This window comes from Erinaceus europaeus, chromosome 1 (genome assembly GCF_950295315.1).
Source record: "Erinaceus europaeus chromosome 1, mEriEur2.1, whole genome shotgun sequence".
NCBI lineage: Eukaryota > Metazoa > Chordata > Mammalia > Eulipotyphla > Erinaceidae > Erinaceus > Erinaceus europaeus.
The window spans coordinates 210,339,427-210,361,293 of record NC_080162.1 but is presented as its reverse complement, the minus strand read 5'-3'; the positions used below and the strand labels follow the sequence as shown (position 1 = coordinate 210,361,293).

Below are 21,867 nucleotides of genomic sequence, written 5' to 3'. Positions count from 1 at the left end.
ATCAGACTCAAGTCTATGCCCTGCTCCCCCTCTCCCTGCCCGTGCCCCAGCCCCTCTCTCTCCCTGTCTCTCAGCTCAAGTTCCTTCCCAGCGACCCCTGACTCCACGTGCTGAGTCCTTCATAAAAAACTCTGCGGGAGGCACCAGACTCACTGCAGCTAAGTCAGGCCTGCTGTGGAAGCCTTACTTACACACCCAGTCAAGAGCATTGGTTAAGCGCATACAGTACCACACGGAGCCCAGTGAGAGCCCTGGAGGCAAAGAACACCAAGAAAAGCAAAAGATGGCGGGGTGGGCGTGGACAGGCAGTGGCGCATCTGGCTGAGCACTCACAGCACAGTGCACAAGGACCAGGGTTCAAGCACCCTGGCACCCCTGCAGGGGGGAAGCTTCACGAGTGGAGAAGCAGGGCTGCAGGTGTCTCTCTGTCTCTCTCTCCCTTTCTATCTTCCTTTCCCCTCTCAATTTCTCTGTCTCTATCTGATAATAAATAAATAACATATTTTTAAAGGGACATGGCTCCAGCTTTCTGGGAACACATCTGTCTTTATTATTTTTATTCAAAAATTACCGTGATTTAATAGTGGTTCACAAGACTGTAAGATCACAGGAGCTGGGTCCACACCACTGCCGCCATCCGAGTTCTGCGCCCCAGCCCCATAGCAGCAGCTATCCTGTCTGAGATGCTTAGCTGCCCTCCAGCTAAGCATCTCAGATGGACTGCACGGGAGCCAGCGGGACCGCTGCTGGCTGGCACTCACCAGTGGAGTGGAGGTGCAGGGGGGACCCGGGCAGAGTGGAGGTGCAGGGGGGACCCGGGCGGAGTGGGGGTGCAGGGGGGACCCGGGCGGAGTGGGGGTGCAGGGGGGACCCGGGCGGAGTGGGGGTGCAGGGGGGACCGGGGCGGAGTGGAGGTGCAGGGGGGACCCGGGCGGAGTGGAGGTGCAGGGGGGACCCGGGCGGAGTGGGGGTGCAGGGGGGACCCGGGCGGAGTGGGGGTGCAGGGGGGACCCGGGCGGAGTGGAGGTGCAGGGGGGACCCGGGCGGAGTGGAGGTGCAGGGGGGACCCGGGCGGAGTGGAGGTGCAGAGGGGACCCGGGCGGAGTGGGGGTGCAGAGGGGACCCGGGCGGAGTGGAGGTGCAGGGGGGACCCGGGCGGAGTGGAGGTGCAGGGGGGACCCGGGCGGAGTGGAGGTGCAGGGGGGACTCGGGCGGAGTGGGGGTGCAGGGGGGACCCGGGGCGGAGTGGAGGTGCAGAGGGGACCCGGGCGGAGTGGGGGTGCAGGGGGGACCCGGGCGGAGTGGAGGTGCAGGGGGGACCTGGGCGGAGTGGAGGTGCAGGGGGGACCCGGGGCGGAGTGGAGGTGCAGGGGGGACTCGGGCGGAGTGGGGGTGCAGGGGGGACCCGGGCAGAGTGGGGGTGCAGGGGGGTGGGACCCGGGCGGAGTGGAGGTGCAGGGGGGTGGGACCCGGGCGGAGTGGGGGTGCTGGGGGGACCCGGGCGGAGTGGGGGTGCAGGGGGGACCCGGGCAGAGTGGGGGTGCAGGGGGGTGGGACCCGGGCGGAGTGGAGGTGCAGGGGGGTGGGACCCGGGCGGAGTGGGGGTGCAGGGGGGACCCGGGCGGAGTGGAGGTGCAGGGGGGACTCGGGCGGAGTGGGGGTGCAGGGGGGACCCGGGCAGAGTGGGGGTGCAGGGGGGTGGGACCCGGGCGGAGTGGGGGTGCTGGGGGGACCCGGGCGGAGTGGAGGTGCAGGGGGGACCCGGGCGGAGTGGGGGTGCAGGGGGGACCCGGGAGGAGTGGAGGTGCAGGGGGGACCTGGGCGGAGTGGAGGTGCAGGGGGGACCCGGGCGGAGTGGAGGTGCAGGGGGGACCCGGGGCGGAGTGGAGGTGCAGAGGGGACCCGGGCGGAGTGGGGGTGCAGGGGGGACCCGGGGCGGAGTGGAGGTGCAGAGGCGACCCGGGCAGAGTGGAGGTGCAGGGGGGACCCGGGGCGGAGTGGAGGTGCAGGGGGGACTCGGGCGGAGTGGGGGTGCAGGGGGGACCCGGGCGGAGTGGAGGTGCAGAGGGGACCCGGGCGGAGTGGGGGTGCAGAGGGGACCCGGGCGGAGTGGAGGTGCAGGGGGGACCCGGGGCGGAGTGGGGGTGCAGAGGGGACCCGGGCGGAGTGGAGGTGCAGGGGGGACCCGGGCGGAGTGGAGGTGCAGGGGGGACCCGGGCGGAGTGGAGGTGCAGGGGGGACCCGGGGCGGAGTGGGGGTGCAGGGTGGACCCGGGAGGAGTGGGTGTGCAGGGGGGACCCGGGCGGAGTGGGGGTGCAGGGGGGACCCGGGCGGAGTGGAGGTGCAGGGGGGACCCGGGCGGAGTGGAGGTGCAGGGGGGACCCGGGCGGAGTGGAGGTGCAGGGGGGACCCGGGCGGAGTGGAGGTGCAGGGGGGACCCGGGCGGAGTGGGGGTGCAGGGGGGACCCGGGCGGAGTGGGGGTGCAGGGGGGACCCGGGCGGAGTGGAGGTGCAGGGGGGACCCGGGCGGAGTGGGGGTGCAGGGGGGACCCGGGCGGAGTGGGGGTGCAGGGGGGACCCGGGCGGAGTGGAGGTGCAGGGGGGACCCGGGCGGAGTGGGGGTGCAGGGGGGACCCGGGCGGAGTGGGGGTGCAGGGGGGACCCGGGCGGAGTGGGGGTGCAGAGGGGACCCGGGCGGAGTGGGGGTGCAGGGGGGACCCGGGCGGAGTGGGGGTGCAGGGGGGACCCGGGCGGAGTGGGGGTGCAGAGGGGACCCGGGCGGAGTGGGGGTGCAGGGGGGACCCGTGCGGAGTGGGGGTGCAGGGGGGACCCGGGCGGAGTGGGGGTGCAGGGGGGACCCGGGCGGAGTGGAGGTGCAGGGGGGACCCGGGCGGAGTGGGGGTGCAGGGGGGACCCGGGCGGAGTGGGGGTGCAGGGGGGACCCGGGCGGAGTGGAGGTGCAGGGGGGACCCGGGCGGAGTGGGGGTGCAGGGGGCACCCGGGCGGAGTGGGGGTGCAGGGGGGACCCGGGCGGAGTGGGGGTGCAGAGGGGACCCGGGCGGAGTGGGGGTGCAGGGGGGACCCGGGCGGAGTGGAGGTGCAAGGGGGACCCGGGCGGAGTGGGGGTGCAGGGGGGACCCGGGCGGAGTGGGGGTGCAGGGGGGACCCGGGCGGAGTGGAGGTGCAGGGACCCCGCACTGCGGGAGTAGCGGCCGGCTCAGGGCCCAAGCGCGCGCCCGCAGCCCATTGTGCTAGGAGTGAATGGGGAGCGCGCACCAATGGGCGTCCACTATCCCAGCGCACCAATCAGCGCCTGCTACCCGCTCACCAATCAGCGCCTGTGTCCCCGCGCACCAATCATTGCCCGCTTCCAGGCCCCGCCCCGTCTTGACGTCACGACCTTCCCGCCCCGGCTGCGCCGCCCCCCCTCCGGGTGTCCGGGCCCGGCCCGCCCCTCCTTCTCCCGCCCGCCGGGTGCCCGCCCGCCCGGCTCCTCGGCCGCCTCGTTGCACAACCCGCTTCCATGTGTTTACACAGGCGGCCGGCGAGTGAGCGCTCGGCGTGAGTCACCGGGCGGCGGGGCGGGGCGGGGCGGGGCGGGGCGGGGCGGCCGGGTGCTCCGCTCAGTCTCCCCGGGTGGCGCTCGCACCCGGAGCTCCGAGCCTGGGCCGTCCGCGCTGCGGAGAGTCGCTGTGACCTGCCTCCAAGGGGCGCGCTAGCTCGGGTGCCCTCGCCGCCTGGACCCGGAGCCGCCGGGACCCGGAGCCGCCTGGAATTCTTAGCCGCCTGGCCCTGGGGACCCGGAGCCATTGGAACTCTTAGCCGCCTGGAACCCAGTGCCACTTGGAACCCGGGACCCGGTGCCGCCTGGACCCGGAGCCGCCGGGACCCGGAGCCGCCTGGAACCCGGTGCCACTTGGAACCCGGGACCCGGTGCAGCCTGGACCCGGAGCCGCCTGGAATTCTTAGCCGCCTGGACCCGGAGCCGCCTGGAATTCTTAGCCGCCTGGAACCCGGTGTCACTTGGAACCCGGGACCCGGTGCCGCTTGGACCCGGAGCCGCCTGGAATTCTTAGCCGCCTGGAACCCAGTGCCACTTGGAACCCAGGACCCGGTGCCGCCTGGAATTCTTAGCCGCCTGGAACCCGGTGCCACTTGGAACCCGGGACCCGGTGCCGCCTGAAACTCCTAGCCGGCCTGGACCCGAGACCCGGGGCCCGCAGACGTCGTGCCCGCTCCGCCGGCTGCGGCGACCACAGCGGCCGTGCCCGCGGGCACCTGGCCCCGCAGCCCCTCGGACCCCGGCCGGCGAGTCTCCGTGCGGCCCCGGCTCCTGCGACGCGCGCCCCGCGGGACTAGTGGCTCCGGCGCGGACCCGGGGCCGCCCCGCCCCAGGCCGGGATGCGCTCCACCGGGAGCGGCGCCTCGCAGCCCCGCGGCCCTGCCCTGCTGCTCCCGGCCGCCCGGGCCGCCCCGGCCAAGCGCCTGCTGGACCCCGACGACGCGGGGGCGCCGGCGGCCAAGTGCCCGCGCCTGTCCGAGTGCGCCGCGCCCCCCGACTGCCTGAGCCCCCCCGGCTCGCCCTGCGGCCCGCCGCCCCCTCCCGCCGCCCCCGCCGCCCCCGCCGCCGGCCGCGCCTCCGGGAGCGCGCCCGGGCCCTGCCGCCTGGCCGGCTACCTGCTGCTGCCCCTGGCCGAGCGCGACCATGTGTCCCGGGCGCTGTGCATCCACACGGGCCGCGAGCTGCGCTGCAAGGTGGGCGCGGGCGCCGGGGCGGCGGCGGCGGCAGGGGCGCAGGTGCCCCGCACGGCTTTGTCTGCCGAGCTCACCTTGGGGGCACTGGCCGAGCTCACCCTTGGGTGCCGGTGTCTGCCGAGCTCACCTTGGGGGCACTGGCCGAGCTCACCCCTGGGTGCCGGTGTCTGCCGAGCTCACCTTGGGGGCACTGGCCGAGCTCACCCTTGGGTGCTGGTGTCTGCCGAGTTCACCTTGGGGGCACTGGCCGAGCTCACCCCTGGGTGCCGGTGTCTGCGGAGCTCACCTTGGGGGGTTTTCTCTGAGCTCACCCTTGGGTGCCGGTGTCCGACCGAGATCGCCTTTGAGGGATTTGTCTGAACGAGCTCACCTTTGGGTGTGTGACCAAGCTCACCCTTGGGGGGCCAGTCTCTGACCAAGGTCACCCTTGGGGGCTGGTCTCTGATAGGTTTGGGATAGGATGGCCTGGGGGGTTTGGGCCGAGGGACTTGGCGTTCGGCTCACAGGGAAGGCACCTCCTGGAGGCCCACTCCCGTCCCCGGCTCCCCACAGGCTTTGCAGGAGCTTGTCCTGGGCACCCCAAGGCAGGGCCCCCAGCGGACTCCTTGTTTCACCCGGTGGCTGTGTGGCACGTAGGTTGCCTTGGGCCGGGTCCCAGCCCCTGCTCTCTCTTCGCCCCTCCTCTGGTCCCAGAATGGGGCGACCCCTTTGGGCCCTGGAGCAGCTGGCAGACTCGCTGGACTTTCAAGGCTGCGGCTGGGCCCCAGGTGGAGACCCCTGGAGCTGGGATGTCAGGGTGACTGCTGGGACTGGAGCAGGGAGAACCCCGCCAGGGAGGGGGCTCTGTCCGCCGGGGGTGTGGCAGATCCCTTGCTCCATTCTTGCTTTTCCAGCCACTTTCTCCTAAAGCGTGGGGGATTCCACCGGGAGGGGAAGGCGCCTCTTGGAGGCCGACTCCTGTGTCCCCCGGCTTCCCCCAGGCCTCCTAGCAGTCTGTCGGCACCCCAAGGCAGGGCTTCCCGCCCCCCAGGGCTTGGGGTCGCCTTGTGGCCCCGAGCCCCCTCCCAGCCTCCAGCCTGCTGCTGGTTGCTGCCACCTACTGTCCCGTCTGAAGGAGCTAGAGCCCAAGTACTGGCTTTCACAGTTGAGGAGAAAGTCTTTGTCAGGAGTCTGGGAGCTTTGGAGGGAAGAGGTTGTGTGGGTTGTGGAACGGGGTGAGAGGAGGGGACCAGCGGAGAACTTATCTTTTCTGTGTTTGTTTGTTGGGTGCCAGAGCCTCAGAGGTGGGGTGGGTCTGGCCATTGTGCAACCTGGTCCAGTGCCTCCGGCAGATAATAGCTGAATCCAGATGTGACAGCCGTGTGTCACCGTTTCCAGTTGAGTCTAGGATATGAGTAACCGACTAAACAAGAGGTCTTTCAGGAGACCAGCCAGCTTCTTCGAGGTCACAGCACCCATTTCTCAAGCCGGGTGGGGATGGGGGTGGAGGGAGGGTTGAAAAAGAAAGAAAAAAAGACAGAAAGAAAAGCAAGCCCAGAGAGGACCTCAGCCCATCTGTGAGAATGTGAGCTCCAGGCTGCCTCCACCCGAGTCAGGCTTGCAGGTCGCTCAAGTCTGAGCTGTTCCGGCCTCCATCACTAATGCCCCTGACTAATGCCGAGGTCGGCTGCTCTCTGGCCTCTGCCTGGGAATGAGCGTGTCCTGTGTTCTCGCCTGCCAAGCATGCGGGTCTGCGGGAAGTCATGTGCTTCCAGGAGGAGGGGGAACCTTTTACGACAAAGGCGGGGGTGGGGAGCACTTGGGGGCTCAGCTCTGGGGCTGGGGCCCTTGTGGACCCGGGGTATAAATGCACGCCCGGCTCAGTCTGTGCGTGTGAGTGTGTATGTGTGTGTGAGTGTGTGTGTGAGTGTGCATGAGTGTGTGCATGTGTGTGAGTGTGCATCTGTGTGTGAGTGTGTGTGCGTGTGAGAGTGTGTGTGCGTTTGTGTCAGTGCGTGCATATGAGTATATGTGAGTGTGCGTGTGTGAGTGTATGTGAGTGTGTGTGAGTGTGCGTGTATGAGTGTCCATGTGTGCGCATGTGTGAGTGTATATGAGTGTGTGTGTGTGTGTGTGTGTGTGTGTAGACAAGAGGTGAGGAGACCAGAGATGGGGTGGGTGAGCAGCACTTGGCAAACCATTTGTATGTCAACCCTGGGGTACTCATTATCCCAGAGCCCCTGGTGCTGCTGTTCTGGGGTACAGGCGACTGCCAGGATGCATAACGTGGGGCGGCAGAGATAGCAGGGTGGACGGTGGATGAAGGAACTTAGCGGCACGGCGGCTCCGTGGCCCAGAAGCTTAGCCGGTGGGGCGTCTGGGTGGCAGCCTCTGCTCCGGCCGCCTCAACTTGCCTTGTCTCTGCAGGTGTTCCCCATTAAGCACTACCAGGACAGGATCCGGCCCTACGCCCAGCTGCCCTCACACAGGAACATCACTGGCATCGTGGAGGTGATCCTTGGGGACGCCAAGGCCTACGTCTTCTTTGAGAGGGACTTTGGGGACATGCACTCCTATGTGCGAAGCCGCAAGAGGCTGCGTGAGGAAGAGGCTGCCCGGCTCTTCAAGCAGATTGTGTCTGCCGTGGCCCACTGCCACCAGTCGGCCGTGGTGCTGGGGGACCTGAAGCTCAGGAAGTTCGTCTTCTCCACGGAGGAGAGGTGAGCCAGGCCGCCGTCACTGGGCCTCAGTGGCCTCTGCGACCAAAGCAGAGGTGCACATTGAGCAGCTGGGCTCGGTGTGTGGGCGCAAAATGAAACTGGGGCTCATTGCCCAAGACTTGCAGTTTAGACGTCCTGTCCTGGGGGCCACAGCCAAGGTGGCTTTGCTCTTGCATCTCTGCATGTGGCTGGGGACACTGGCCGCACACCATGAGGTGTCCTTTCAAGACAAGTGCAGGAGGTGTCCCTGTCTTCCCTGCTCCCTCCCCTGCGGAGGCCTGTTTCCTGAGGGGTCCTCTCAGAAGGCCTGGCTCTCCAGAGTCTCCCCTGAAGACGCTGCTGGAAGCTGCTGGCGCTCGCTGGGTCTCTGTGCTGTCTGCTTCAGAGGTGCCACGCAGCCTGGACTCAGCAGATTCTCGCCCGCCCCACTGTGCGGAGCTTCTCCCGCACGGGCCTCTTCCCCCTCCACACCCTTCCTCTACATTCCAGTGTGACTTGGGGAGCACATCTTCAGAAAATAGCCACATAATAAATAGAAGTCGGTTGGAGCTGCTTGCTAAATATAGATCCCGGCTTACCTCAGAGGAGAAGATGGGCCTGATAAGAGGCCGAGGGATGAAGACAGTAGCGCTCAGGGCTGAGGTTTCAGAAAAGACCACTCAGAAAGCTGCAGGACAGATAGACCGGGCCTGGTGGAGGCTCTTTAATTGCCACCAGGCATTTCTGGAACTTGGTACCCACAGGACAGATCTGACGGCTCCTTTCCTCTGCTTTTCCTTTCTTGATAGAGACAGTGAAGAACTGAGAGAAGAGAGGGAGGGGGGAGGGGGGAGAGGGGAGGGAGAGGGAGAGGGGGGAAGAGGGGAGAGGGAAAGGGATGGAGAGGGGAGGGAGGGAGGGGGAGAGGGAGGGAGAGGAGAGGGGAAAGGGGGAGGGAGGGAGAGGGGAGAGGGAGGGAGAGAGGAGAGGGCAAGGGAGGGAGAGAGGAGGGGGGAGGGAGGGGGAGGCAGAGACCTGCAACTTTACTGCGCAGCTTGTCAAACAAAGCAGTAGGGGCTTGAACCTGGGTCCTCATGCCTGAGATAAAGTCTGCACATCTGCCGACTGTGCGGCCACTGGGTCCCTCACCTGACCTGAGTTTGCGAGGCTTGAGAGCAGAGCTGGAGTGGCAGGGGCGCCCCAGTGTGTTGTGGGGCTGCATGCAGGGCTACCCCAGCTGTATTTTCGTCACCTCCCCAGTTCTGTGAGAGCGGGTGGGATCAGCCTGTGACAGAGCAGGCTCTGCGTCTGATCGCGCAACGGCTGTTGGAACACACTGATTAGCAAAGACAATGTTTGCAATGAAGAGGTTTCCAATTCCTGGAACATGCTTCTCTGCTGGGTGTTGTGTTTTCTGAAACACGCCTTACACACCCCTGCGAGCTTTTGAAACGTGCGTTGCACAGGAGAGTCTCGTGTGCGTGGAGTTTGGCAACCCAGGGGTTAAGTAAGCAGTGGCTGGCTGACGCATCAGTCGTCCAGGCACAGGTGCAGGGTTTTAGTGCCTCAGTGGCCAATCGGGTTGGTCGTGTGGGTTGAGTCATATTTTCCGTTTACAGAACCAATGGGCATTTTACATAACGACAGGGAGGTCACGCTGAGGACATACTGAAGTTAGCACATGCATCCTACACTCCCGGGGACAGGAAGGCAGGAGGAGGGGTGGAGGGGAGGAGGCAGCAGCAGGCAGACCTCTGGGGCAGTGGCTGAGCAGGGAGGGGTGCTCGCAGCTGCTGGGGGCTGGAGTGCTGGGTTCTGAGCTATCCTGGTGACTGAAGATTGGGCCTCGGTGGAGCACTTGCCCTCCACTGAGGAGACTAGACTTGTAACCTGAGGAAACGTGCGCAGGTGTCACTGGCTCCCCCCCCAATAGCTGCTGCTGTGGCCTCACCCAGTCTCTCTCTCCCCCAGGCTGAGGGTTCTCCGTGGCCAGAGGGATGGACGTCTCTCAGCCCTCTCCCACCTGGGTTCCACTGCCAGGGCCCATGCAGACGGCTCCCTCTGTGCCGTCACAGTGACGCCGGGTCCATATTGCATGACTGTGTGGGTTCAAAGGGGCCAGGAGACCCATGTATGAGGATCTGGGTCCCGCCCCCGCCCTCACCTGCAGGGGTGCTTCATGAGCTGTCTTTCTCCCTCCCTATCTCCCCCTTCTTTCTTGATTCCTCTCTGTCCTGTCAAAAAAAATAAAGTAGAAAGAAAAAGAATATGGGTTCCGGTAGCCCAGAGAGCTACTGCCAGAGGCTGGGCTTCACTTGCAGGGCGACAAGCCTGTCCTGACAGCTTTCACGGACGCGACCACAGGTCCCTGGAGACAGGCTCCCACTTCTGCAATGTGCACGTTGTCAGTTGTGTAATTCTTGTTGGGCTCTTTCTCATGAGTTGTGTTTGGAGCTTTGCATCATACCCTCCACCCCAGATGTGCTCCTGATGCTTTGCAAATGCTGATTACAGTTTGTGAAATGCCCAGAGCTGGGAGGGGACAGGGCACTGCTCAGCGGACCGCGGGGTAGCCAACCTTCCCTGCCTTGGCTGTCCCTGCCACAGCTGCCACTTCCGGGACGGCCTCACGCCGCTCACCACAGCTGCTCCGAAGTTACTGAAGTAACGAAGTAACGGTGGCTTCCCTCCCTCCCTCTCTCTCTCTCTCCTGCGCAGGAACCAGCTGCGGCTGGAGAGTCTGGAAGACACACACATTGTCAAGGGGGAGGACGACGCCCTATCGGACAAGCATGGCTGCCCAGCCTACGTGAGCCCCGAGATCCTCAACACCACGGGCTCCTACTCGGGGAGGGCGGCGGACGTCTGGAGCCTGGGGGTCATGCTGTACACCCTCTTGGTGGGGCGCTACCCTTTCCATGACTCGGACCCTAGCACCCTCTTCTCCAAAATCCGGCGCGGACAGTTCTGTGTCCCTGACCACGTGTCCCCCAAAGCCAGGTGCCTGATCCGCAGCCTCCTGAGGCGGGAACCTGCCGAGAGGCTCACAGCCCCGGAGATCTTGCTGCATCCCTGGTTTGAGTCTGTCCTGGAACCTGGCTACAGCGACTCAGAAATAGGGACTTTTGACCAGGTTGTTCCAGAGTACCGGGAGGACGGTGACGTCAGTTCCTTCTTCTGCTGATCCCAGAACCTCAGGAACCTCATCTTTCTCACACAGGCACTGCTGTTTCTGAAGGGCAGGCTGTTGTGTGGCACCAGCCACGGGGGCGGCGTGAAGGCTGTCACTGGGGAGCTCAGCACGGTGCCCCTCCTGCTTGTTGTGAAGACCGGCCTTCTCGGTCTCAACGGCCTGGAATCCTTGGCAGGTGGCAGTCTGGACCCCCCAATGCACACAGCCAGGAGCAGCGAGCTGGAATGTTCTGAAGGGTAGAGGAAGGGAACCATACCGTGGCATTGTGGGCAGTGACCCTGCTTATTGGCCCTGAATAACCCAGGCCGTAAACCTGCCCTTACCAGACTCCTCTTGGGCAGCTGGCTTCTGCCGGTTCAGCTTCCCTGACCAGGAAGTCCTTCCATCCCCCGGTTTGGTTTAAGCCTCAGCCGGTCTTCACACCCACATCTGCCAATGATTCTGCCCCGTCTGTGCAGCAGTAGTCTGGGAGCAGACGCCCGCGTAAACCCAGAACTTCTTCCTTTGCCTGCCAAGCTCTCATGGACTGACGGCTTCTTTCTGACCTTGGAATGTTCCCCAGCTCCTTAACGTAAAAAGCGTTCACCATGGAACAGTGTGGGGCGATTCTCACAGAGGAGCTGAACTCTTGGGCCTTGCAGAGCTCAGAGAACTCAAGGGCCCCCCTGCCCCCCGTGTCAGTGTTCACCCTCTTCACTCCTTTCCTCCTCCGAGACCTTCTCAGGGTGAAGCCTTCTGTCTAGGAGGAGAAAGGTGAAGAGACCCTCCCCTCTGCCAGGAGCAGGTGTGCTTGAGGAGTGGGGGCCTGTGGACGTCTGCAGGACTCCCAGACCGGCTTCCCAGGCGTTAGTTGTCGGTCTGGCTAGTCTGTGTGTCTGCAGTTTTGCATGATGGCTTGTTTGTTTTACAAATGCGTTGCTTAGGAATCCACCTGGGCCATCAGCACCTGGAGTGAATGGCCCCAGGTCTCTGCAGCCAGAGGGGACTCTGAAAGCTGCCTATCCCAAGTCTCCCCATCTGCCCCTCCCAAGGCAGAGTCATGCCCCCCTCCAGTCTCCTTCACAAGTGGGATTCCAGCCTCTGCTTGAATGTCCCAGAGATGGGAGCTCGCTACCTACGAGAGATGGGGCTTGTCAGAGAAACCACTATCTCCAAACAAAACAAGCAGGGATGGAAATCCCGGTGAATGTCGTGGACAGCACTGAAACCAGGTGGTCAGACGGGTAAACCAAAATGCTGTATTTTTGAGAAACGGCACAAAACCAGGCACTCATCCTCAAGGGTTACGCCTTGGCACACTGCTGGCGCACGTGAGAACGCCGTGGATACCTCATGGACTGTGGACCTTGTACATAGATTTACCTTTTCTACTGATGTCTGATGTTTTCTTGTTTTTGGCTTGGAGGCTTGCTGTGTTGTCTGTGTCTGTCTGTCTGAATAACCTGCATGTCTGAGACCACGTGAATGTGAATGACTGTCGGCAGTCTTTTGGATGGAGTCACGGGACCCGCTCGTGGAGAGGGAGGACAAGAAGCTATGGCTGCCGGCGACCGTATCTGTGAGACACTACCCAGCTGGGGCTCTGGCGGGAAATCTCGGGACACTTCCCGTACATGTGTGAGCATGTGAACAGCGGGACGGCTGTTTGTGGCTTGTAGAGACATTTTAATAAATCTGGTTTTGTAAATAGGCACAGTGAACTTCTTTCCAGCCCAGTGGCTGGAGATGCAGAGGTCTCGGGCCTGGGCCCTTGGCGTCTCCCGGGACGGGGGTCAGCAGCGTGGTCAGCACGTGACCTGTGGCAGGTCGCAGCCCTTGACGTTTCCCACTGAAGTGGGCACGTAGTTCTGATGGGTGAGGTCAGCTTGGCAGCGTCAAGCTGAAGAAGAGGTAACGTGTGGAGGAATATGAGTGAGCAGGACAGGGGTCCGGGAATCTCTCTAGCCCTGGGTGCTTTGGGGCCCCCATGGAGACAGTGCAGGGAAAACACGCACGAGCCTCTTGTACCTGGAGGGGCCCAGGCGTTCCTGTCAGAGCTGCCACCCTCCACTGGGCCTGATTCCGATGACTGACTGAGGCATTTCCTTTCTTCCTGTAAGTGTGAAAACGGAGATGAAGGAAAAGCCTAAGTGACAGAGGAAGCTAGTGGTTTTGATTTAATTAGGCCTGGAGATTCTCGCAGCAGAATCTTCTGCATGAAGTGAGGAGCTACTGTTGAAAACACCCGTCCCTAGAACTGCTGGTGGCTCCCCAGCAGTCTCACGTCAGCTCACACAGGCACCTGCGTCCACGCCTCTGACTCCCACCCAGAGCAGGGAAGCTTCACAGTGGTGGAGCAGTGTCGCCCACGACTGTCCCCTCTGTCAAAAATGGATTCCAGGAACGGTGGAGTCGTGCAGGTAGCTCTGGCAAGCGATAGCAGCAACAACCAGAAAGACCCCTTATTTTGTGAGTATAACAACAGCAGAAACGTGTGCAGACTGGCGTGTAGCTCGGGATTTTCAGAAATGAAACACTTGTGTAGCCAACAGCCAGGCCAAGAAACCCAAGCTTGGCCAGGACTCGGTGTCTCATGGGTGGCCCTGTATGGCGACACCACGGGACGGAACCTGTAACTCGTCATGGTTGGGGTTAGTATAGTGACTAGGCCATGAACTCCAGGCTAGCATGAAGAGCCATGTAGACTTTGCAGGGGCCGGGCGGTGGCCACCTGGCTAAGCACATCACAGTGCACAAGGATCCGGGTTTAAGCCTCCCTGTTCCCCACCTGCAGGGGGAAAGCTTCAGGAGTGGTGAAGCAGGGCTGCAGGTATCTCTCTCTGTCTCTTCCTCTATATCTCTCTTTTCCTCTCAATTTCTGGTTGTCTCTGTTAAATAAATAAAGATAATGAAAAACATTTTTTAAAAGGGCTAAAAAAAAATTGGAATTGCAGATGACACAATTGGCTTTTTCTACAACCCAGGCTGAGGCCGTTCAGGAAAACGGACCTCTAGCACCAAAGCCAGTGCCGCTGAGGCCGTGGCCCTGGAATTAAGCAAAGAGACGGAGAAAGCACATTGGCGGCTTTGTGGCTGGAGGCCAGGTGCCCAGGCTGCTTAGGAGCGCAGGGTTATTAGGCTGTCCCCTGAGTAGTGTCTCTGCGGCCTCAGAACGTTGGACTTTCTCTGGACTCTGAGGAGCTCAGAGAGGTTCAGCATGCCTCCCAGGGCATTATAGTAAGGGTAATACTTTGGACAAGCCATTAATCTGAGGATTTCAAAATGTCACGAGCAATTAGTGTTACAACACCTCTTTGTACTGTTGTTACATGCACCAGGCAAAGAGAAATGTGGGTCAGGATTGGCTGGGCAGCATGTGATACCACAATTCCATGCGTTTAGTCTCTTTGGAGGTGGGACAGATCTGGGGCAGCTGCGCCTGGTGGCGTTCTGAGCTCTGGAGCGGAGTGGGTCACTTGTTTGCCTTTGTTTCCCATGTGGCTTCATTTGGAGAAGTCGTCGCCGGCTGTAACATCTCAGGGACCTCTTACTCCTGATGCTCGAGGAGCCAGACTCTTCTTCTTCCTCCCTCTTCAGTATCTTACACACACCTCCTCTCCTTTGACATTTAGACTAGTCAAGTGAAAAACAAGACAAGACAAATCCTGTTTGCTCCCTGTCACACAGGAGAAAACAGGTTCAAGTGTCCTTCTGCGGCCTCTCGGGAATAAGCACTTCAGAGCTGGGCCATGAACTTGGGTCTCTGGACTGTGATGTTGTTGTCAGCACAGAGACACACCAAGTCCTCTGGCAAGCATAGTAATTTAAGATGATCAGGACAGATACAAGGACTGATTCTCTCATCTCCTCGATCACTGTGAAACAAAACCGGTTATCAGTTCATGAAGGTGGGAACATCACTGAAGGACACAGACGCATTGCCTAACCACCTCTACTGTGTGCCGACTACCGTGTGCCTGGCGCTGGGCAGCAGGCGGCTGAAAGCCAGTGGGAGCTCAGTGTAGGGCGCTCCATGAGGCCAGAGTCCGTGAGCAGCTGTTATTCCTCCCCCCGGCCCAGCACTCGGGACAGAGCCTACAGCAAGGACAGGGCCCTGTGCCGACGTGGGTGCGTGGATGGATGGGTGTGTCTGGGCGGTAGGGGAGTGTGGCCATGGACGCAAGGACGGCTGACTGTGGGGCACGACGGGTGGTGTGAGGGGCTGGCTGGCTGAAGACCCTCTAGAGGCTGCGGCCCTAAGATTCCCGCGGTCAGAGAGCCACGAGCACAGGCGTGGAGATGTTGCGCCTGGCACGAACAAGCACGCCTGCCCCGGGGCCTCTGATCACCTCGGGACGGAGCGATGCTGTTGACCCCCGTGTCTGCAGACAGCAGCTCCGACGACCGGCTTTGTCAGGCTAACTACAGTAGTGACTCTGTGTTTCCTGTGAAAACTGGGCTCAGGCCACTGACCAGCTGCCTTGGTCATCCTCCTTGTAAAAGGCATTGTGGCGGAGGCCGGGCGGTGGCACAGCGGGTTAAGTGCACCTAGTACTAAGCACAAGGACCGGCGCGAGGATCCCGGTTCGAGCCCCTGCTCCTCACCTGTGAGAGGGTTGCTTCACAAGTGGTGAAGCAGGTCTGCAGGTGTCTGTCTTTCTCTCCCTCTGTCTGTCTTCCCCTCCTCTCCGATTTCTCTCTGTCCTGTCCAACAACAATAGCAGCAGCAACAACAACAATGGGAAAAGATACCCTCCAGGAGCAGTGGATTGGTAGTGCAGGTCCTGAGCCCCAGCCATAACCCTGGAGGCAGAAAACAAAGGCTCTGTGGTAGCAGGTGATGGGCCGGTCTTGCAACATGACTTGGGCTCGGTGAAGGTAGGCAGGTTTGTAGTGAGTCATCAGCCTTCCTCCTTGAAAAACAGAAAGGTGCCGTATCTTCACCAGCCCGTCTGGCTCCCCAGGAGAGAGGTGAGAGAAGAGAGAGATGTAGTGATTGATTTTATTTTATTGCCACCAGGGTTGTCATTGGGGCACTACTATTTATCCACTGCTCCGGGCAGCCACTTTTTCCTCTTTTTTTTTCCTGTTTAATCTTTATTAGGACAGAGAGAACTTGAGAGAGGAGGGGGAGGTAGAGAGGGAGAGAGAAAGAGAGACACCTGCAGACCTGCTTCACTGCCTGCAGGTGGGGAGCCAGGGCTTGAACTGGGGTCCTTATGCTTGGTGGTATGTGCGCTTAACTGGTCGCGCCACCGCCTGGCCCCAGCACATCTTCATTGTGCCTGTCATGCTGGAACCGCAGGGTTCTCACTGGGGCTTGGTGCCAGCATCATGAATCCACTGCTCCTGTGGCCATTTTTCCTATTTTCTGGACAGGAAGGAGAGATATTGAGAGGGGAGGGGGAGACAGAGAGACATCTGCAGCCCTGCTTCACCACTTGTGAAGCGACCCCCCTATAGGTGAGGAGTGGGGGCTCGAACCTGGGTCCCTTTGTGGTTTCTCGTGCGTAGTGCTACATGGGTTTGACTAGGTGCCCCACCGCCCGGCCCCCGTTGGGTTCTTGGCAGGTCTGCGTGGTGGGCGGTGTCCCTGTCTCTCAGGTGAGGATGCTCAGGCAGGATGACCACCTGCTCAGTGACGCGGGGAGAGTGACGGCATCCCTCATGGCGTGGTTCTCCTCGTTGTCTCCCTGTCTGTGCTCTCACTCTGGTCAGACGCAGACCATGGAGGCTTCTTTCTGCAGTCGCTCTTGTTGGGAGGCCCCTTGCTGTGTGTCTGTGTTTGCCAGGAAGCCTATGATTGCTGGTTACCCGAGGTTTCAGCCCATGGTTTCCACAGCCTAAACTTGCCAGCGAAGTGTTGTGGGCACTGAGTCTGTTGTGGGCACTGAGCCTGTGCCCATCTCCGATGGTGTAGCCTGTGTCTGTCTCTGTGGTGTGGCCTGTGCCCGTCTCTGATGGTGTAGCCAGTGCCCGTCTCTGTGGTGTGGCCTGTGCCCATATCTGATGGTGTAGCCTGTGTCTGTCTCTGTGGTGTGGCCTGTGCCCGTCTCTGATGGTGTGAGAGGGAGAAAGGGAGAGAGAGGGAGAGGGAGAGAGGCCTGCACATTGCTCCACCACTCAGGGAGCTCCCCTGCAGGTGGGGAGTTTGATCCTAGCCCCTTGTGTGGTGTTGTGTGCACTCTGCCAGCTGTGCCACTGTCTGACTTGTTTATATCTTTAAAATAAACCCTATCTAATAGTTTTTTCTCCCTTTATAGTTCAGGTATTTTTCTGTTATAAAAAAATTTTGGTCTAACCCAGGGTGACAGGCTATGTCCTATATGCATTTTCTTAATCTTTTAGGCTTTTTAGTCAGTGGTCTATTTTAAGAATTTAACTTGGCGTGGAGGTAGATGGCATAATGGTTATGCAAAGAGACTCTCATGCCTGAGTCTCCAGTGTCCTGGGTTCAATCATCTGTGCCAACATCAGCCAGAACAGTGCTCTGGTAAAAAAAAAAAAAAAAAAGAAAGAAAAGAACAGAAAAATGAAAGAAATAAAGAAAGAGAGGAAGGAAGGAAGGAAGGAAGGAAGGAAGGAAGGAAGGAAGGAAGGAAATCAGCTCTGAAATGTGATCTGAGTAATAGTCAAGGTTGCTTGGAGTCGATCATCATTCTGGTACCATTTGTTGCCAAATTCTGCTTCCTGATTGCAAGACAGGACAGCGGGGACCTTCCCCACCCACTCCACGCAGAATAGAATGTCTAGTTCAGCCTGATCAATGGCGGAGAACCGGGGGACTGTTCCCAGGAGGGGCACCCCATGACCCCCACAAGGGGCCTGTATGGTAACGAGCAGTGCACACCTCCTCCAAGAAGCCTGCCCGGCTGTGGGTGCAGGGTGCACGCAGGTGGCCAGGGAGGTGCCTGCCAGGGGCGTTTCTCCTGGTGTGCACAGGTTGGACCTCACCTGGCATAATCCGCAGGTGAGAAAAACATTAGGGCAGGAGAGGGTGGCTGCAGAGTATTACTCAGGGCCTGGCGCTGGCCCCGGAATGCAGCCTGCGGGGTTGGTCTTGCCCAGCAAGTCCCATGAGCTGCAGCCAGGATGCCCCCCCAGCAGCCAGAGGGGCGATTCTGTAACCCAGCCGGCCCTGCCGCCTCCCCAGTGTCTCAGCCCTGCAGGTGCAGAAGCAGGTGCAGTCCTGGTGCCCAGAGAGGAGGCAACAGCGAGATACTCCTCACACCTGTGAGAATGCCAGAAAAGACTGAAACAGCCATGCTGGCGAGGCCATGGGGACAGAGGAACCTCCTCACTGCTGGGGGGAATGCCAGTGGGTTCACCTCCTGTGGAGAGCAGTCTGGAGAACTCTCAGAGGCTAGAAGTGGACCTGCCCTGTGACCCTGTAATTCCTCTCCTGGGGACAGATCCGAAGGAACCCAACACACCCATCCAAAAAGATCTGTGGTCATATATGTTCTTAGCAGCACAATTTGTAATAGCCACAACCTGGAAGCAACCCAGGTGTCCAACAACAGACAAGTGGCTGAGCAAGTTGTGGTCTGTATACAGAGTGGAACACTATGCAGCTGTTAAAAATGGTGAGGTCACCTCCTTTGCTACGTCTTGGGCAGAACTGAAAGGAATCACACCGAATGCGACAAGTCTGAGAGAGCAGGACCAGTAGTGAGTGGCCTCACTCATAGGTGGTAGTTAAGCACAGGCAGCAGGGAAGCATGAGATAAAAAGTGGACAGTGTGGGGTATGGCACTGAAGCAAAGGCCTCTGGGGAAGGAGGGAGAGAGAGAGAGGGGTGGGGTGGAGGGGTGGTAGGGCACGAGGGTGGGAAAGGACCCAGGCTGGGGGAAGGGGAGGTGAGAGGCCGCACTTGTGTGTCGACAACTATACTGTGAACTAGCACCCCCATAGGATGGGGGTGTGACAGAGTTGGGTCCAGAGAAAAGTTATCAGTAATATGAATTGATTCTGGGCCTCATGCTGGCCTCAGTCTCTGAGCTGGGGCCATGTCTTCTCCACACCCTCCCCACCCTGAGCCAGGGGTCCGGCATGAGCCTGCAGATGCCCTCTCCTTACAAAGCAGCCCTGTTGTGGCTCAGTTACAGAAGCCAGAACTTCCACCTTCCGCATCCCACAAGGAATTCGTCTATACTCCCGGAGGGGAAAATGTTAGGGGAAGATGAGGAGAGGGCTCTGAACTCCAGCTCCATCAGGACCGGAGAGAGGAGAGGAGAAACGAGGGACACTGGGGAGTAGTAACAGGTGTGGGTGTGGCTGGGAAAGGAGAGCAGGTGGGGCCGTAGCAAAGAGGGCGCCCTAGACAGATCCAGACAGATCGCCAGAGAGAGGCCAGTCACCCCACCTTTGTGACCTCGGGAGAAGCACTGGAGCTTCTGCAGGGTGGGGACACAGGCTCTGGTGGTGAGAACGGGCAGAGTTATAGCCCTGTTACCTCATGATTTATTTATTTATTTATTTATTTATTTTTGCCTCTGGGGTTATTGCCGGGGCTCTCTGCCTACACCACGAATCCACTGCTCCTGGAGACCATTTTTTCCCCTTTTGTTGGCCTTGTTGTTCCATCATTGTTGTTATTATTATTATTTATGTTATTATTATTATATAGTTATTATTATTATTGTTGTTGCTGTCGTTGGATGGCACAGAGAGAAATGGAGAGAGGAGGGGAAGACAGAGAGGGGGAGAGAAAGCCAGACACCTGCAGACCCGCTTCACCGCCTGTGAAGTGACTCCCCTGCAGGTGGGGAGCCGGGGGCTCGAACCAGTATCCTTACGCCAGTCCTTGCACTTTGCACCACATGAGCTTAATCCATTGCGCTACCACCCAACTCCCTAAAACTTACTTATTAATTTAAAAAAATATTTATTTTCTCTTTTGTTGCCCTTGTTGTTTTATTGTTGTGGTTATTATTACTATTGTTGTTGCTGTTGTTGGATAGGACAGAGAGAAATGGAGAGAGGAGGGGAAGACAGAGGGGGAGAGACAGACACCTGCAGACCTGCTTCTCCGCCTGTGAAGCGACTCCCCTGCAGGTGGGAGCCAGGGGCTCGAACCGGGATCCTGACTCTGGTCCTTGCGCTTTGCGCCACCTGCGCTTAATCGGCTGCACTACCGCCTGGCCCCCTACCTCATGAGTTTGAGGGTCGCTGATAATTCACTAATACAGTGAAGGCCAACAGATACCCACTGAGTGCCTGCTATACCCTGCAGGGTCTCGCTGGGTCTGTCCCTGCAGCTCCTTTGTGCTCACGCTGGGGAGGATGAGGGTAAGAGGTGGGCAGGAAGCTGCGTTCGACTGGGCCTCTCCTGGGCTGCAGAGGGTGACAGGGGCCATGGCGGTGGGTCCACGTCCTCACTCCCAAGGTGGCATGGCCTGAACTTGCACTGTTGGGCAGGGGCCCGGCGGGGGCGGGGCTCAGGTGGACCTTTACTGCCTGCCCTGGAGCGAGAACTCTCTTGGGGCTGGCGGGTGGAGTGGTCACAGAGGGGCGTGGGGCCACAGGGTCTCACCACAGCTTCTGGCACCTGCTGCAGGGTGGCCAGAAAGGCCCAGAATTCCCAGGTGCTGCAGGGGCCACTCTGCAAATGTGGGGGCTGGGGGCTGAAACAGGACAGCCCGCTGGTGGTGTGCGGGGGGCCACACTGCTCTGCAGACAAGGCTCACTGCACCCTGACAGCAGCCCTAGGGAGATGGGTCATCACCGTCGCCATCTAGACAGAGACAGAGAGGAAGGGAGACGCTGAGAGAGAAGGAGAGAAGGAGGGAGGTGGAGAGAGAGAGATTGAGACACTGAGAGAAGGATTGAGAGAAAGGAGAGGGAAACAGAGATTTGGAAAGACTGAGAGATATTGAACGTGACTGAGACAGAGAGAGATCGAGGCCACAGAGCTGAGGCTTTCTCAGTGTGGTAGGGACCCGGCTTGAACCTGGGTGTCACCCATGACAGAGCAGCACCCACCCAGTGAGAGCAGCTCCCCAGAAAGCCCCATATGGAGGCGGGGGTGACGTCACCTGCCCAGACCCCATGACTGGCAGGCTAGTCAGTGGCTGCCGGAGTTGTGGGGGTGGGCAGCAGGGAGGGGCCGAGATGAGGAGGCGCCTGGTGTTTCTCACTGAGAGGCACACGCCAGGCTGGGAGCCCAGCCTCGGTCTGGTGGTGAAGAGAGAGCGGCTTTGAGAAGACATGTGGCCCCAGCCCGGGACCCTGCGCCCTGACCCCAGTCTGCAGCGTGCATGCAGGCTTTCCGAGGTGGGCCAGGGTGGGTCACAGGAGCTGGCTCTGGCCGGGGGAGGAGGCCAGAAGGCTCGACCCAGAGGTGCCGTCTGCCCATGAAGATGCCCGGGAGAGTCAGGGAGTGTGCACCGCTGCCCTGAGCAGCACCCAGGTGCCCCCACCCCACTGGGTGCTGCGTTCCATCACTTCCCTGTCCCCGTCTGTCTTCCTCAGTCTTCAGACAGACAGACAGACAGACAGACGGGAGTCAGCTGAGCCCTCCAGGACAAGCACAGAGTTTAAAGGAATGGAAATGCACTGTGCAGGAACACAGATGTTTGTTCAGTGCAAAGCAGGTGGCTGGAGGCCAGGAGGCGCACAGCCGGACCAGGACACACAGCACTAAGTGCAGGGACCTCCCCAAGATCTGGGTTTGAGCCCCCGTCCCCCACCTGCAGGGGGGTGCACGTCACAAGCCGTGGAGCAGATCTCACGTCTCCCTCCCTCCCTCTGCTCTTTCAATTTCTGTCTGTCCTATACAGCACCAAACAGTAGATTCATAGTGCCAGCACCGAGCCCAGCGATAATCCCAGAAGGAAAAACAAGCAGCTCTCTCATGCACAGGCCGGTGAGGGTGCTGAGAAGAAGAGCCTCTGCCAGATCTCCCCTGCCTCTGCCCCTCACCTAATCCCAGCTGGACAGGACTCACACCCTCTCCTGGTATTTCCGGACTCTGTCCTGCTGGGCCCCAGTGCCCAAGGAGCTTGCTCTTTTTAAAAGTCCTCCCACTTTTATCCCTTAATACTTATTTCCTTCTTAGGAACTCCTCCTTCCCTATCCCCTTGTGCTGAAACCAGAAACAAAAAGACCCCAGTCCCATGGCCTTCCTGTGGCTGCCATGAGGGGATCACATGCCTGAACCCTTGCAGGCATCCCTGCCCTAAAATCTCCCCAGCAAGGGATTGAGGATAATCACACAACAGGAAAATACAAATACGAGTAGGAAATTCTCACAAATAATTA

The 21,867-nt window shown here is 60.4% G+C and overlaps 1 protein-coding gene across 1 annotated transcript; it reads left to right on the top strand.

Annotated features, from left to right (window-relative positions):
• The first annotated feature begins 4,217 nt into the window (after window positions 1-4,217).
• On the top strand, window positions 4,218-12,317 carry TRIB1 (tribbles pseudokinase 1). The gene is made up of 3 exons (XM_060201559.1): window positions 4,218-4,755; window positions 7,162-7,454; window positions 10,152-12,317. Exons 1-3 carry the CDS (start codon window positions 4,402-4,404, stop codon window positions 10,615-10,617), a joined length of 1,113 nt encoding a protein of 370 aa, XP_060057542.1. The 5' UTR covers window positions 4,218-4,401; the 3' UTR covers window positions 10,618-12,317.
• The last annotated feature ends 9,550 nt before the right edge of the window (window positions 12,318-21,867 follow it).